The sequence below is a fragment of the Pollachius pollachius genome, assembly GCF_949987615.1.
Source record: "Pollachius pollachius genome assembly, chromosome: 2".
Taxonomy (NCBI): domain Eukaryota; kingdom Metazoa; phylum Chordata; class Actinopteri; order Gadiformes; family Gadidae; genus Pollachius; species Pollachius pollachius.
The window spans coordinates 3,657,630-3,674,833 of NC_136935.1; the positions used below are offsets into that span (position 1 = coordinate 3,657,630).

The 17,204-nt window shown below is 47.8% G+C and overlaps 3 protein-coding genes across 6 annotated transcripts in view; 2 read left to right on the forward strand and 1 right to left on the reverse strand.

The window, feature by feature from the left end:
• Nucleotides 1–5,289, forward strand: part of psme4a (proteasome activator subunit 4a) — a 31,358-nt gene extending 26,069 nt beyond the window's left edge. For all 4 annotated transcript variants that reach the window (XM_079728956.1, XM_079728958.1, XM_079728957.1 and 1 more), the window contains 5 exons: nucleotides 1,003–1,158; nucleotides 2,364–2,526; nucleotides 3,031–3,164; nucleotides 3,851–3,992; nucleotides 4,198–5,289. In XM_079728956.1, the coding sequence (XP_079585082.1) occupies nucleotides 1,003–1,158; nucleotides 2,364–2,526; nucleotides 3,031–3,164; nucleotides 3,851–3,985 (588 nt within the window). In that variant the 3' untranslated portion in view covers nucleotides 3,986–3,992; nucleotides 4,198–5,289. The remainder of the gene's footprint in view (nucleotides 1–1,002; nucleotides 1,159–2,363; nucleotides 2,527–3,030; nucleotides 3,165–3,850; nucleotides 3,993–4,197) is intronic.
• A 1,219-nt stretch (nucleotides 5,290–6,508) lies between these two features.
• On the forward strand, nucleotides 6,509–8,173 carry gpr75 (G protein-coupled receptor 75; the record flags this gene model as incomplete). Its single annotated transcript, XM_079730640.1, has 1 exon — nucleotides 6,509–8,173. The coding sequence occupies one exon, from the start codon at nucleotides 6,509–6,511 to the stop codon at nucleotides 8,171–8,173; it is 1,665 nt and encodes a 554-aa protein (XP_079586766.1).
• Nucleotides 8,174–9,268: 1,095 nt separating this feature from the next.
• On the reverse strand, nucleotides 9,269–15,641 carry erlec1 (endoplasmic reticulum lectin 1). Its single transcript, XM_079758524.1, has 14 exons — nucleotides 15,341–15,641; nucleotides 15,106–15,210; nucleotides 14,664–14,744; nucleotides 14,394–14,471; nucleotides 14,221–14,266; nucleotides 14,074–14,120; nucleotides 13,749–13,972; nucleotides 12,706–12,856; nucleotides 11,900–12,061; nucleotides 11,651–11,710; nucleotides 11,161–11,285; nucleotides 10,979–11,056; nucleotides 10,737–10,812; nucleotides 9,269–10,082 (listed from the first exon to the last, which is right to left on the reverse strand). The coding sequence occupies exons 1-14, from the start codon at nucleotides 15,479–15,481 to the stop codon at nucleotides 10,011–10,013; spliced, it is 1,446 nt and encodes a 481-aa protein (XP_079614650.1). The 5' UTR covers nucleotides 15,482–15,641; the 3' UTR covers nucleotides 9,269–10,010.
• Nucleotides 15,642–17,204: the final 1,563 nt, after the last annotated feature.

A 17,204-nucleotide genomic window follows, 5' to 3' on the forward strand; every position in this document is an offset into this window, starting at 1 on the left:
TATGGAGCCAGTATGCTACGTCACGTGTGTTCCCCGTCGAGTTAAATACGTCACATTACCATCCTTGTTCAATTGATGATATTTTTTATTGTTCTTGTTAGTGTGATTATTGTATTGCTGTGTGTTGTACAGATATACCCGTGAGAATGCGTCACCTCTTGTTGGAAAGTTGTTCATTGAGCTATCGGCTTCAGTGTAGTGTTTTCAGATGTTTATGCACAGCGTTTTAAACCGGCGGTTTGTCGTCGTAGAGTGTTGCGGTGACCCTATAGCGACGCCCGCCGGATGTGATGTCTGGAGTGGCAGAAGTTTGTGTGTGTACTATGCTGCACGGCTAATAGTGTCATTAGGAGCATTAATTAATGCTGAATGAGAGCTGTGCGTGCCAACAATGCAGCATCAGCAAGCGGGCCACTTGAATGACACCCACACAGCGCAAGGCTTTGTGTTTTGGTAAAAGGGCATTTTAATGAAGTGCCTTGTATTCTGCTCATGAATGCTGATTAGGCTTCCGCCGCTCTCTACAGTTATATGTGTACAGTTGATGAGGGTATGGAGGGGTGAGGGCTGGTTTGTCATTAGTCATCCAGGGCAAGGCACGTCCATCTTGTCCTACTGCCCTCCGATTGGAGCGACAGCCAGCGAGCATCACCTCTGACGCAGGTCTCTCTCTCTCTCTCTCTCTGTCTCTGTCTCTGTCTCCTTCTCTGTCTCCTTCTCCCTCTCTGTCTCCTTCTCTCTCTCTCTCTCCTCTCTCTCTCTCTCCTTCTCTGTCTCCTCTCTCTCTCTCTCTCTCTCTCCTCTCTCCTCTCTCCTTCTCTCTCTCTCTCCTTCTCTCTCTCTCTCTCTCTCTCTCTCTCTCTCTCTCTCTCTCTCTCTCTCTCTCTCTCTCTCTCTCTCTCTCTCTCTCTCTCTCTCTCTCTCTCTCTCTCTCTCTCTCTCTCTCTCTCTCTCTCTCTCTCTCTCTCTCTCTCTCTCTCTCCCTCTCTCTGGCGTTGGCAGATCGCCGGCAGCAGTTCCTGGCACGCCCGCTACACCGTGCTCACGTACCTGCAGATCATGGTCTTCTACAACCTGTTCACCTTCATGAGCGATCAGGGCTCGGTGGACCAGGTCCGGGCGCTGGTCGTCATTCTGCTGGAGGACGAGCAGCTGGAGGTGAACACGCAACGCACACACTTTACCAAACAAGGAACAAGCGTTAGATTTTTATTGATTTTTTTTATTTTACCTTTAATTTACCAGGAATAATCCCATTGAGATTCAGTATCTCTTTTACAAGGGAGCCCTGGCCAAGACAGCAGCGTATAGTTCCACAGAAAATATACATAAAAAATCAGACAACACAAAAACAAAAAGACAATTGGCAATTTAACATCATCTCAGCATCATCACCAGCAACGTTCAATATAAGCACATGTGCATTTGGTCCTCAAATAGTCCTTTATCCTAGTTTTAAACCGTTATAACACGACATGGCCTCACCACACTATGGCCGATCAGCAGATCAATCCGGGAGCGCTTCACCGTGTAAGACAAAGCGGTCTGCGTTAAGCAAAGGGTGTCGTGTGTGTGGGGGATCGGAGACAGGGAGACGCTGGATGTTACGACGGGGCGACTATATAATTACTGGGGTGCAGGCTCGTGTGCGCTAGCAGGCCGCCCTCAGACGTTGTCTTTCAGCTCCACTGTAATGATTCAGCACGCCGCTTCTTCTGGCTCTCCATTCCCCCCTCTCCCGCCATACTCCTCCAGCCCTCTGGCCGTCGCCATGGAAACCACGGGCTGCAGTAATCTGTTGCTATGGCGACAGTGTTCTGATTCAAGGAGGATTAGAGGGAGAGAAGGAGAAGTGTGTGTGAAAAGAAGGGGGAGTGTGCTTGGTTTCGCAGGTAGCTTTGTTCCTACTCTTAGTCTCTCTCTGACCAAACGTTGCCCGGTGCGTCCACTGTACCACACGGGATGTCGCCCTGCGATGCCTCCGGGAGTACACTTGATTAGTGGATCGGATTAGCGTCAAGGCAAGCATAAATCTGGCCAAGTGAATTTCCTCCCTTCCAGACCCACACCAAAGCAGTGTTCTCCTCAAAGCACCAAGCCCGTCAGAGTCTACATTTTGACGTATCGCGGCCCACCTTCAGCAGTTGGAAGACCAAACGTCGCCGTGTGCACTTCCACCATCAGTGACCGTGTGGTAGATTGTGTAAGGGAAGGTCCTAAGGCTGTACCAACGGGGAGGGGCGCTGGATCAACTCCTCTGCCTTGCAAACCAGATCTAGGACTGTTGGCTTGATCCCTTTCGATATGTGACAACAAGGTAACGCGTAGTTGCCGTCCACGTAACGAGAGCCTGTGTTTGGCAGGTACGGGAAATGGCCGCCACCACGCTCAGCGGCTTCCTGCAGTGCAACTTCCTGTCCATGGACGCCCCCATGCAGGCCCACTTTGAGGCCCTCTGCCAGACCAGCCTGCCCAAGAAGAAGACGAGGGCCCTGGGCGCCGCCGTGGACACCGTCCCCTCCGCTGGCAAGACGCGTTCCTTAAAGAAACTTGTAGAGCTTAGTGGCATGCCTTTAGAAGACTTTAAGCTTTTTGCAACATAATATTTGCAATGCATAGTCACGACCATTTATATTCACATATTGGATTTTTATATATATATATGCATACATGTTGTTATCCTTAGTGAAATAGTTTCTGTTGCTTTTGCGCCGCTGAAGATTAAATATTATATTTATATATATAGAAAAAAACTTCTGAAAATATGAAAGGAAAAATACAGTTTGGAATTAATAGTATTCATAACTATAAAGGTGGATGGATGGATAGATATAGCTGGATAGATAAAGGTGGATAGATATAGGTGGGTGATTGGATGGATAGATCTAGCTGGATAGATAGATGGATAGATCTAGGTGGATAGGTGGATAGATGGATAGATCTAGGTGGATAGATCTAGCTGGATAGATCTAGCTGGATAGATCTGGTTTCCTCTGGGTGTGAACGCCTCTACCCTCTGTCCCGGGGCAGACCTGATGCGTCGCCACGCGGGCGTCCTGGGCCTGAGCGCCTGCATCCTGTCCAGCCCCTACGACGTGCCCACCTGGCTGCCCCAGCTGCTGATGAACCTGAGCGCCCACCTCAACGACACGCAGCCCATCGAGGTACACGCACGCACCACCACACCCATGGTGGCCACAAACACACACGCACGCACACACCAACACACTCATGGTGGCCACAAACACACACACACGCACGCACCACCACACACATGGTGGCCACAAACACACACGCACGCACCACCACACCCATGGTGGCCACAAGCACACACGCAAGCACCAACACACACATGGTGGCCACACGCACGCACCACCACACCCATGGTGGTCACAAACATCAACACAACACCCCACCACACCCATGATGATCACAAACATCAGCACAACACCCCACCCCACCCATGGCGGTCACAAACATCAACACAACACCCCACCCCACCCATGATGATCACAAACATCAACACAACACCCCACCCCACCCATGATGATCACAAACATCAACACAACACCCCACCCCACCCATGATGATCACAAACATCAACACAACACCCCACCCATGATGATCACAAACCAAGACACCGCGGGTCTGTTTGGGGTCAACGTGTGTCCAGGTGGTCTTATGGAACCCGTGCAGTAGGATACTTAGGAAATGACTGTGACCCGTTTAGACAAGTAACTAACGAGTGTCTGTCAACCGGTGAACACGCGTGTTCTGAGCGAACACGTGTCTGCACTGGTGAGGTTTGTGAGGTTGTTTTTTCACACTGAGGCGCTCTTGGGTTTCACAGATGACGGTGAAGAAGACTCTGTCCAACTTCCGCCGGACGCACCACGACAACTGGCAGGAGCACAAGCAGCAGTTCACCGACGACCAGCTGGTGGTCCTGACCGACCTGCTGGTGTCTCCCTGCTACTACGCCTAGACGCACGGTCCGACGCACACACACACACACACACACACACACACACACACACACACACACACACACACACACACACACACACACACACACACACACACACACACACACACACACACACACACACACACACACACACACACACACACACAGAGTGTGCACCAGGACCATCGGGAACGTCATGCTGAATGGGTCGTGATTGCTTTCCTCCACAGAAATGATGTCACCTCATGAAGGAGGAGGAACCGCCTACAGAGCCTCCCTTTTTCTTATTTTTTAAATGGATTTCTTGAGTTTTCATTGGTCCAAGATGACCTCGGACCCGAGGAGGAGAAGAGTCGCTGTCTGACAGAACCGCAGAAGGCTCTACCTTGGAGAATCATGATCGGCTTACGAAAGTGTGTATTTATGTATCTAGCTCTTATTTACATTTCTACTATACTTAATATTTAAGGTTGAATCAACGCAGGGAAGACTGCTCTGCAGGGCGAGAGGTTACTGTACAGGCTTTTGTTTATTGTGTTTTTTTAATTGAGGGGTTGTGATTCGCTTGGGAATGGGTGTGTGTGTATGTATGTGTGTGCCTGCGTGTGTGTGTGTCTGCTTGCCTGTTTGTTTGTCTGTTTGTTTGATGTTTTGTGTGTGTCCCACTTTATGATTTCGAAAGTGTACCACCACTGAGCCAACACATTGTCCCCCGCCGGACTAAATGTACCATCTTCCAGTCGGGAATTCGTTACAAGTGACCATAGAACGCAGTCTTTTTCTGTCTCGGACTGCAACACGGACACACGCACACACGTGCACAATGTTTGAGTGGCGGTTTGATTGACATATGATTATATGTATCACGTAAATGTATACAACGCATGTTCAGCAAGCATACGCATAAGCGTATTTATTTATTTATTGTTTCAGAAGGGTTACGTTGAAATGATGGATGGACCTTTTGTTTTTTGCGATGAAGTTTTTCAGTTTTTTCTTTCAACACAACCCACACCGAACAACCGCAACACCGAATTCAAATGACTGTTGATCTGAGCCCACCTTGATCGCCTGGGTCTACCTTGGTGACATCAGCCCTCCAGTTCCATATAATCTGTTATTTTTCTATAACCTAGCAAGATAAACGTTATTTTGGTACGTTTTTATTTTTTTCATGACAAATTAAGTCACTCAAATTGACGCTTTTTAGTACCTCACTAATGTTTAGTGTAGTGCCAAAACTGCAGTGTTTATTTTATTTTTTATTTTTTAGATGTCTGTCTGCATATTTAATAAAAAATGCAATAAAATGTTTTACTAAATCCTGGAAGTTTTGTAATTTTTAATCTTGATTACAAAAACAGTTGTTGATCGAGTTGCCTACTATGCATCAAGTATTAAATGTATGTAATGTACTATATTGACTAATTTAAACTGAAATAATATGCTACCGGTATGTCGTGTTAAAGGTGTTATTGACCAACAAAACCAAAAAAAAACAGGATTCTGTAAACGTATGGGTCCACTTGACCATAGTATTCCAACTTTAGTAGTCAACTTCTGTTCAGCCTGGTTCTGGCATTTATCTAACCGGTCTGCTTCACCCGTAGAGCGTAAAAAAGATCGCAGCCAATTTAAGTCTTGAATCAAATTAAAGAAATGATGTTCTGATGATTAGGGCTTTTGTTGACGTAGTACGTCAGGTGCGCTTGACGGACAGCACGCGCGCCTCTACTTGAATGCAGTACATGGCTGTGATGCGTAGGCTGTGACTTCACGCTCCCGCCTGTACGTCCGATGGCCGCGGCCCCGGAGAAAGGACGTGACGTCAGGAGCACTCGCGTGCGCTCCTCCTGAGCTCTGTGCGCTGCAAAGAGCGTGTGAAGGAAAAAAACGTCCATTAGATGCTCTTTTCTTCATTGCCTTTGTTTTCTTGTGGCCCCACGGAAAATACGTATTTTCTAATGTCGAGGCACGCAGATTCCCCACCGACCAGCTCAAAATGTGATTTTAATTTGATCGAGGAAGGTGATGGTGGATACGCAACGTTATTTAAATGCGGTAGGTTCTGTTTTATTTTAATATGCCCATTTGGAAGCGCCTGCCAGTGATGTTTTTTTTTTAATTAGAGCGGACAATAGCGATCCTGTTAGCCTGAAAAGGGCCTTCGTTTGGAAATCGTTAAAGTCATGCTCCTGCACATACATAAAGCAGAGCATCTGCATACTATTCGAAGGGTGGCCGGTATAAATGTATCTATATGTGTGTACAATGCTGGTTAAATCACGTCACAGCCCCATCGACAGAGGCTACAGTACACTGGTTGCGCCACCGCTTTTTCTCTAACGTTACTATTCCATACGTCGCGGCGTGGCCATTGCTCGACAGAATACCAAATCTTTGTCTTTTTATCCTTTTTCTAGCATTCTGCCAATTAGGTAGCAGCCATGGAGGGGTCGTCGGTCGCTGTCTCCCTCTTGTGACTCTCCCCGTGCTCAAGAAAAATGAGCCTGTGAGCCTTTCCAACCCGCCGCTGCTACAATGAACGCCACAGGCGAGCCATCGAACCTGGCGGACGGACTGCAGCAGCTGGGCTTCAACGGCACCCCGAGCCCCCAGTCCCACCCGGGATGGGCCGTGGTCCACACGGCCACCCTGACCTCCTGCTCGCTCCTCCTCATCCTCATCTTCTGCCTGGGCTCCTACGGCAACCTGGTGGTGTTCCTCTCCTTCTTCGACCCGGCCTTCCGCAAGTTCCGCACCAACTTTGACTTCATGATCCTGAACCTGTCCTTCTGCGACCTGTTCATCTGCTGCGTGACCGCCCCCATGTTCGCCCTGGTGCTCTTCCTCGACGCGGGCGGCGGCGGCGGCGGCGGCGGCGGCGGCGTCTCCAAGAGCTTCTGCTTCGCCTTCCACCTCACCAGCTCGGCCTTCATCATCATGTCCCTGGAGACGGTGGCGGTGATCGCCCTGCACCGCCTGCGCATGGTGCTCGGCCAGCAGCCCAACCGCACGGCCTCCTTCCCCTGCACCCTGGCCCTCACCGCCCTGCTGTGGACCTCCAGCTTCACCATGGCCGCCCTGCTCACCGTGCGCGCCTACCCGCGCAAGGACGGGCCCTGCCTGCCCCACTTCGGCCTGTCGGGCGCGCGGGCGCGCGTGGTGCTGTACGCCTACATGGCGGACTTCGCCTTCTGCGTGGCCGTGGTGTCGGTGTCCTACCTGATGATCGCCCAGACGCTGCGCAAGAACGCGCAGGTGCGCAAGTGCCCCGTCATCACGGTGGACGCCACGCGGCCCCTGCCGCCGCCGCCCAACGCACCTCCCACCCTCCTGGTGGCGGGCTTCGAGGGCATGCAGTGCGCGCCGTCGCTCTACCGCAACCAGACGTACAACAAGCTGCAGCACGTGCAGACGCACGCCTACGCCAACCGCCCGGCGCCGCCGCTGGTGCCGGGCGCGGCCCAGGGCGCCACCTGCTGCCAGCTGGTGTCCACGGTCAACCTGGCCACGGCCAAGGACTCCAAGGCGGTGGTCACCTGCGTGGTCATCGTGTTCTGCGTGCTCCTGTGCTGCCTGCCCATGGGGGTGTCCCTGGCGCAGGACGTGCTCTCGCCGGAGAGCACCTTCGCCCACTACCAGTTCGAACTGTGCAGCTTCGTGCTCATCTTCCTCAAGTCGGGCATCAACCCCTTCGTGTACTCGCGGAACAGCGCCGGGCTGCGGCGCCGCGTGCTATGCTGCCTGCAGTGGGCGGCGCTGGGCTTCCTGTGCTGCAAGCAGAAGACCCGGCTGCACGCCATGGGCAAGGGCAGCCTGGAGGTCAACCGCAACAAGTCGTCCCACCACGAGACCAACTCGGCCTACGTGCTATCGCCCAAGCCCCTGCGCCGGCTGGTGGACCAGGCCTGCGGGCCCAGCAACTCCCGGGACTGCGCGGGCAGCCCCAGGCCCGCGGCGGGACGCAAGCTGCGGCCCCCCAGCACGTCCACGCCCATCAACACGCGCATCGACCCCTACTTCAGCATCTACAACAGCAGCCCCTCGGCCGGGCCCAGCTCTCCCAACAGCCTGCAGCCCGTGAGCTCCCAAAGCTTCGCCTTCGCCAAGTCCTACGTGGCCATGCACTACCACACGCCCCAGGACGCACTGCAGGACTTTGAGAGCACCTCCGTGCACCAGATCCCCATACCCTCGGTCTGAGGCGACCACAGACTGCAAGGGCTGGCGGGACACGGCCTTACTGGGACGTGCTGGACCAGCACGGCCTTACTGGGACGTGCTGGGTTTTGTCTTTCGCAGCGTCACGTCCGGTCACTCTCCGGGTTATAGTTTTTCGTGTCAGTGTTTGGCATTTTTCGGACGTGGCGAATTAACACATGGTGAATTCATTTGAATGGGAAAAAAAATAACCTAGGTTTTAAGATGTTGCGTCTGAATATCTTGGGACTTTTTTTTTTAGTAAATGACGAGTTAGATAACAGTAATCGATGGATGTCATTGTGTGAACTCCGATGTCGTTGCTGATGATTACCAGTACTATTACTGCTACCAAGTTACAAGTGTTTATAACAAATCCGTTATCTAATTCCTCATTACCAAACATCTGTTTGTTACGCGTAGTGTTGCTTCTCTGAGGCTCCTTCCCCTACAAATGAGATTTGAACTGAGCCTGGACTGTGTGCTTGAAAGTGTCATTTACCTGATATTTTCATACCGTACATTGTATTTTATCTCCATTAAAAATGTAGTGGTCAAGCTCATACGTTTTTCCAACTCAGATGTTGCAGGTGGTCATAGCCGGATGGGACCACCCCTATAGTGTCCTGAGGCTTCAGTTTAATCTACAGGAGACGTCTTCGTTCTGCATGCCGGTGCTGCCTTATTATGACAGCGTTTGCTTGTAATATTTTGAGACGTATTGTTTTTAATTATTATTTGGGCAGTTTAGTTGTTAGTTGATGTTGATTCAAAGACCGTCTGCATCCATGACATTGACATGGCATATAATGGGCCACAGGTTATAAGCCTTAGTACCCCCTGGTGGTCTTGATGATCATCGCACCCGAATATTGGGAATGTAGATGCTACATAGATGGCTACATCTGAGATCTTTGATATATATATATATATATATATATATATATATATATAAAAAAATAACATACAAATGATACCGTTTCCAGTTAAGTCACTTTAAAATAAAGTTGGTCAAATTACTGCCAACTGGGATTTAAGTGGAACGTTTTAAAGGTTTGTTTTTCATTTAAAATTTGACTGCCAACTGGAATGTAACGTTAACACATGAGGTTTCACTTTCTTCATTTTAATATCATTCATTTTTGAAAAGGAGGACATTTTCTATAATTTGTTTTTGATCTGAACATTTTTTTTGCAGAAAAGAAAAGAATTGACCAGAAGTGACATTTAAATCAAACACAAAGCACAAGCTAGCTTATAAGTTACACACTCATCCACCAACATGGCATAGCACCCATTCTCACAGTCAGAGAAATTTCAGATCTTGGCTTTTTAAATCTTATCTACAACCGTAAAGTGACACAGACAAACACCTCATGAACTCTAATTACCCACACGCCAACAACTAAAATGCAAAAGGTATTGCAATTCCTGAAGATAATAACGCATAATCCTCATCAGTCTTTCAAGTTCTCTGGCCCCACACAGGAAAGCAAAGATATGAAGCAGCATGAAGTCCATTGCCTGTGGAGACTGTTCATACTTCTCCATCTTGAGTTCTGGTTTGGCCAAAGTCAGCCGTTGTCCTGGCCACTGAACTGGGCTTTAAAATAACAAGTCCCATGACACCGACCGGGGGGGGGGGGGGGGGGGGGGTCCTGGTCGGCTTGGTGGACAGTGGTCCTGGTTTTACATCGAGGCAGGGTTTCAGCCCCCGTCTCTCGGGGGTTGTGTTCCGGCCCCCCTGTTCTTGGTGTGGATTTCCGTGGATTTCCGTGGATTTCCATGGTCTTCTCCCCCCCCCCCCCCCCCGAGTGCAGCTGTCTGGGCCGTCTGGCCCTCAGGCGGAGATGGACAGATGTCCGTGCTCATCCGCGGTGTCCAGGATCCGGCATATGACCGGGGACTCCACCTGAAGCACGGAGAGGGCAGGACCCGTTAGGAGATACTTTGTATAGATGCTACAAACCTTTGACTATATCATCATCATGTCCCTGGAACAGCAACAAAATAATCTATCTAGGTATACATATCCATACATTATTATTATATATATATCTGTCTATCTCTGTCCATCTGTCTATCTTACTACTTTCTTTTAGCAATATATATATTTTTTGTTTATTTATTTATTATATTATTTATTTAAAAGGGACAGTGTACATTAATCAACATGGCCATTGCATCGGACATATAAATGTACCAGATTTAGTTAAAAAAAACTATTTTTCATCTGTAGTCCCTGGCAGGTTGATGTTAGAACATAATAAAGCATAAAAGCAACACAACACATAATTAGACAGACTGATGATTGACATTGACATCACATGGACAAGGACACAAACTAAGACGACAAAGATGTAATGTAACATGCCAGAATAAAAGGATTAAAAGTGAGGAGAATAACAACACAACACAAAATAGTTAAACATGGAGCTCTTAAGCAGTTAGTGAGCTCCCAATCACAAGAAGGAGGTCCGTTTAGCAATGCCGCACTCAAGGTAACACGTTGCCTATGGTTACGTGTTTGTGGACGTTTAGGGAGATAGATCTGTACACGACTCACCCCCAGGATGTACTGGCAGGTCTGAGGCTCCAGCATGTACACGGTGACAGCGTGGGGGGACTCTGACTCTTTGCACCTGACACAAACAAGCAGGCGTTTCAAGACTCAACCACAGAATCTTCATTATCGTCCTCCGTTCAACCACAGGGACGGAAAGAACGGAAACCTTCGATGGTTTGCTCTCAAGAGACAGACTGTTTCGATGGGGTAAGTTATACGTCTAAGGAAAACAGAAAACTCACTTGAGCTTGACAACGACCTGTCTGGGTTTCCCCGTCATGTCGCACAAATCCCCGTGGCCGTAGAAGTGAGACACCAGCCTGCAGTGGTGGACACACACACACACACAAACAAATCAATACACAATAAAGAAAGTAAACGCTACACACATCGGCACACGTCCGCAGGAGGAAGCGACACCTACTTGACTTTCTGCAGGTCGTCGTCCTTCAGCTGGTAGGAGCGCGCCACGTTCTTCTTGGCCCACTCCAGATGCTCGTCGGCGTTCCAGCTCCCGACCACAACGATGTTCTTTCCCTGCTCCTTGTCCTGGTGGAGACGCGTTACCCTACATGTGAGTCAAGGCAGCGCCACGCATGCTGGTCCCATTCCAAACACTCAAAGAGAGACGCCACATATCTGGTGGTGTGACGAATGTTGCGCAAACCGGATGTTCAACAGGATGCACCTTGATGTTTAGAAAGTTTATCGATGCCCGTGGGACCTAGCAGTAACGTCCGAGTGGCAGAAAGACACACACAGAAACTACTGGCCGCTCGGTTATACCCAACAAGAAGTGTTTTGCACTTTGGATCCTAAGAAGAATGGAAGTGGCTCTGTTTACACTGGCCAGTACAAGGCCTGGGAAGCAATTAGGTGCCATCTTGGACAGACCGCTAGGCGAGACCACTTACCTCATGGTACTGATGCACGTGTTTCCCGTAACAGAATTCATACTTCCACCAGCCCACTCCCTAGAGGGACACACGAGGAAGGCCGTTAGACAGAGAGGTGTGTGTGTGTGTGTGTGTATGTGTGAGTGTGTGAGTGAGTGAGTGAGTGGGTGACTGACTGACTGACTGACTGACTGACTGACTGACTGACTGACTGACTGACTGACTGACTGACTGACTGACTGAGCCAGCGCGTTCAGCAGGCCTCACCCCATGCAGGCAGTACGAGCCGCTCAGGAACTCCCTGATGAGCTGGTCGTCGGTCAGCCGGGAGATGTGGGTGCTCCCCACTGTGATCTGAGATGAGCCCCCCACCGTGATGGGCTTGTGGGTGGAGGAGAAGGCCTCCTCCCTCACGGGGGACGTGTCCTCCTGGGAACAGAGCCACAGTCCTCACGTTAATCGCCAGGTAAGTTAAGCACACGTGTGGAGTTTAGCATGTGTCCGTCAAGAAGTACACACACATACACACACACACACACACACACACACACACACACACACACACACACACACACACACACACACACACACACCTAACGGCCTCGCTTGGTGCAAACAAATAATAAGCATTGTAAAGATATAAATCTAAAATAGAAAGAAAGTGAGCCGTAAGTACTATCAGTCATTAAACAAATATAAAATAGAAATATTTACTGTTTGTGCAGGAATGTGCAGAACATTTTGAAGAAACAAAATAGCACAGAGGCAGCGATCCGTGTCAACGCCAAGTTAAATGGTAAGTTAACCGTGTTGAAACAGCATCTCTGGAGGTGAGAGCATTATGCAGCACAGTTACCTATCCAGGTTAATCTACTATCCTCGTGTTCGAATTCCCACGGCACTCTTGTCACGTGGTTTCAAGGGAAACAAAGTCATTCTGCTTTGTTTTTCTTCTTTTTCACTTTGGTTAAAAGTGTCTGCCTCACGATAAGATGATTGACGTTAACCAGCCCGGTTGTAACGTCTTCCATGCGACTACGGTCTCCTCCCGGCCCAAGGACGCGCCCCCTCACCTCCATCACCTCCCGGACCTCCAGCACCGAGGAGAAGGGGGGTTTGAGTTGCTCCTGCTGGGCCATGTCCAGCTTGGTGAGCTGCTGGGGGCGGAGCGGGGAACCCGCTAGCGCCTGGCACAGGATGGCGTTCACCGGCGACGACTTGAACCTACGGGGAGCGGTGGCGGGTCAGTGTCGGGGAAGCTCAGGAGGCGCAGCACACGGCCATGTTTGAATACCAAAGCATGACTGGCCGGTGACACTGTTCACCGGTTAAACCACCGGAAACAACAACACAAATGTGCACTCTCGCTATTGTAAGAGGCTTTGGATGATAATTATAATGCCAAATTATATTATTATTATTATTTTGTAGCGGTATTAAAATTACGATTATATTAATGCCATATATATAAACATATTTCTTTGTTTCGGGTTAGAGAGACAAAGACGAGCGTATGGCTGAGTGTGTTTATAGATCACCACATACGTTGTTCTGCCGAGCTTAACTGGCAGAGGCAAAGGATTCCCTCTGCCAGGGTTAGGGGCTCGATTCCCACTGGGGCCACCCATGCGAAGATTGCATGCACAATGAATGTGTGCAAATTACAATGTATTATTGTGAGACGCTTTGGATAAAGCATCTACTAATATATATGTAATTATTGTTACACATAGCGTACAACGTTTGGGAAATTCTAGGCCGATACAGATGTTAATTTTTTATAGCGTACAAACAATTTTTGTTAAAGAAAAACAGTTTCAAAGTCTTTCAGCCCCTCATCACACTATCTTTAAATGAGCACACATTCAATCTTACAAATGTGTGAAACTAGCTTTGATATAATCTTTTTTACATAACAAATGAATGAAAAATAATCATTTCAAAATCGATGCAACATAACAGATAAACACCGCCCCTAATGAACGTCATCTTATTTGTCTTATCCTAAATATATCGGCCAATATATCGTCCGATACGATGCACGGCCGGTAAACCGGTGCATCCCAAGTGGTATACTGTAGCCGGTAAACCACTGGGTTCATGGGGGAAGCTCTACCTGAACTTGGGGTGGTTGCACAGAAGCGGGGTGAGGATCACCACCTCGTACTCGCAGGTGGTGACCTCGGCGATGGACAGGATCTCGTGCTTCGCCTCGGGATGGCACACGTACATCACAGAGGTGGCCCGCGCCTGGTTCTGCTTCAGCACGCACGGTGTGCCGTTGCCCATCCCCACGGGGTAGTAGGGCGTGAACTGGCCCTCGATGTTCCTGGTGGGCACCTAGTCATGCGCGACAACAACACGCAGAAGACATCTGTTGAGAACCAACGTCAGAACCGAAATTGGACAGGAAGCCACAGGCGAGTGGTTCGGGGACACACCTCTTTCTCATTCTCAGCGCTGACATCTTCTGCTTCGCTTCCTTTTTCTGCAAATAAGCGCATCGTTTTACCCAGTTATGATAAAGCTTTTAGCATGTAACAATGGGTACGTATCTAGTGAACATCCACAATGTGGACCCAACTCACCCGTCTCTGTCATGATACCCAAGAAGTACTCTTGAATACTGATTTTCTAAAAGAAAAACGTAAATAATTCTCAGTCCACATTGGCGTACTCTTTATCAAGTCATTCCATATGTTACCTAAGACAAATGCCACAGTAATCATGAATTCTTCTTTATTCACAAAAGAAAACTAACCTGGCCGGTCTCCTTTTCCTCATGATACTGTCTTACATGTTTCCCATGGCAGACTTCATAAGTCCAGTATGACTCAATCTAGGATGGGTCACAACACAACGTAATACTGTTACACAATTTCCCTTAAAAGAAGTTTGCATTAACTTGCATGCAACATACATTCATATCAACCAAACTATAGACAACTGAAAAGAGGACATGCTGGTTGGTTCTTTTTCTTATTTTGTACAAGAGTATTAAATTGACCGTGCCACAGAAGAGGTGACTCACTCTGTAGGAGCAGCTGCTCTGCTTGAAGAGAGGTTCTAGCAGAACTCCAGGTGTAGGACCCTTGTACATTTTATCGTCATCCTAAAACACCATAATCACTTTGTTAAGGACCATAGTTGTGGTGTGCCAGTAGCACCTAGAAGCTCATTTGTCATCACGCCGATAGTAGCAGACATTAACATCAACATCACAACCCCAATCAGTGAAGGGTACACATTTTGTGTCTTAAGTGATTGAATGCTTGAGACTTATCTGGAAACCAAACGCATGCAGGTACAAAAAGAATGACCCAAGCTGTACGCAGAGGTTCAGTATTGGTGAATTTATCGACATTAAATACAATCAGATAGGACTTATATGTAAATGAATCGGGCATACTAATGGAAGGAATGGCCTGTAAGTGGTTGCAATACACTATTCCAATGCAAATGCCAACACTCACCCCATCTCCCGATGACAGGGAAGGCAGGAGACACTTATATTTCTCTTTCTCCGTTGTGGTCATAATGACAAAGTCATCTTCATTGTAGAGTGCACCTGATGTGGGCTGGAATAAAGGAAACGAGGCTGTCAAAACTTAGTCGGAAGTGGACATGGGGAAATGTCATCTCTTAACATGTTGTAAGTGTAGATCAGTTCTCATGCAGTTGACACATAATTGCCGATCCGATACATACCAGAGTGTACTCGGAACCAGGCCAAGAGATCTTGAAGGGGATCTCATCCGTGAACGTTTGGTATCCCCCTCGGTTCGCTGAGACCCCGCTGCACACCTCCACCAGCAGCCCACCGAGAAGCATCCGGACCAGCGCCTCCATGCTCGCCCTGCAGCGTCACTAAACCCTCACAAGCCGAGCGTCCTTCTCCGCATGCACCCGACCTCACGACGCACCGACTAACACAGACACAGTGTTTAACAATCGGACTCATCCGCCGCTGACATATGCCCAGGGAATACGGAGTAGAGTCACGGATGTCAGCCAGGATGTCAACAAGACTACAAAATAGCGGAAGTGAGGTGTTACGCTGCCACGTCATTTTACTTTTGCCGCTGGTGAAAATCTAGCGCCATCTAGCGGTGATGCGGGGTAATATATATATATATATATGGTAATATAAAATTTCAATCAAAATACCGACGAAAGACAGGTGTGAGAACAACAATACAACTTCTGTCACAATCACCAGCTCCATTTGCCTCTTATCCTATATCCATCGAATGGTGGCCGCTTTTATCAAAAAATATGTTTTGCTATTTGTGTACAACTGTATGCTTCATATAGCCCTTTTGTCAATCATTAATCAGTAAATAAGACCATCTGTTTCTAGACTCACTTGATTTACGTTATAATTTGTCTAACAATAGTATGGAGTAATAACTATCAGACCAAAGTCTCCTGCTTTATTAAGAATGACAGTGGCTTAAATTATATGAATAGTTAATTTTTTTTTATTAATTATCAGTAGTTCTGTGTCTTATTAAATTGCTTGATTTATTCAGCAGAAATATGTTAAATAAAGAAAGATGGAAAGTACGAACAGAAAGAGGCTACTATGTAGCCAATGGAAAACATAATAAGGATTATATAATTAAAAATGTATAAAGATAACAAAATAATAAAAAATATGTATTTACATGGGATAACTATATTTTTCATTTGCAATCTATTTCAGGCAACAACAAAGACAAAATACATTCTCTTTCTAGTGTTATGCCTTAGTTCATATTGATGTGTTCCTTCATTGAACGTCAAATCTAACCTGGTACAATCGAATAAAATCGTGGCACATGTTACGCCACACCGTGAATTTAACAAACACTTCCCCTCGAGGTTTGGAACCAAAGTAAAACAACCAGTTTTTCACCTTTTGGGGGAGCTGTTGAGATGTAGGAGAAACGCGGGGCAGAGGAAAGATTATAATGGTGATTTTTCGACAAAGACAGAGAGGATAAGGAGGAGAAGGGGATATGGGAAACAGGGAAGGAAACAAGCTAAGGAACATCCCCCTAGATCATCGGTTTCTCTTTCACGTTTTTCCTCTGCATACATACCAGCCCATACATTATGCTGGGCATCCACACACAGACTGCTCAAGAAGCTCTCTAGATACTGGGTGATAGAAAGCTAGCTCAAGCCTTTACTCTTGTCCATGAATTGCAAATGTTCCTGAACGCATACCGACAAACAAAGATACATACCAACACACACATGCGCGCACACACACACACACACACACACACACACACACACACACACACACACACACACACGTACAACGACACACACACACACACACACACACAGAAGTGTAAAGACAAAGTGTTTCCATGACAGCTATTGAGGCAATTAGGTTATTTTAAAGGCAACACTGGTGGTAACGCTGACATTTAACCCTTAAACATAGTCACATGTTATTTTGTGTGTGGATTTAACACACACACACACACAGACACACACACTAACACGATCATTTCATTATTCAAAATATATCAAAGCATCAAAATATTAACTGTCCATTTACTGTTCCCATCCCTAGCCT

Excerpts from the sequence above, each read along its gene's own strand:
- erlec1 (XM_079758524.1), bottom strand. The coding sequence starts at position 15,481 with ATGGAGGCGCTGGTCCGGATGCTTCTCGGTGGGCTGCTGGTGGAGGTG. Across the intron at positions 14,121-14,220 it reads GGGTATCATGACAGAGACGG|AAAAAGGAAGCGAAGCAGAA; the intron begins GTGAGTTGGGTC and ends GCTTATTTGCAG. Across the intron at positions 11,286-11,650 it reads ACGTGCATCAGTACCATGAG|GACAAGGAGCAGGGAAAGAA; the intron begins GTAAGTGGTCTC and ends CGTCTCCACCAG.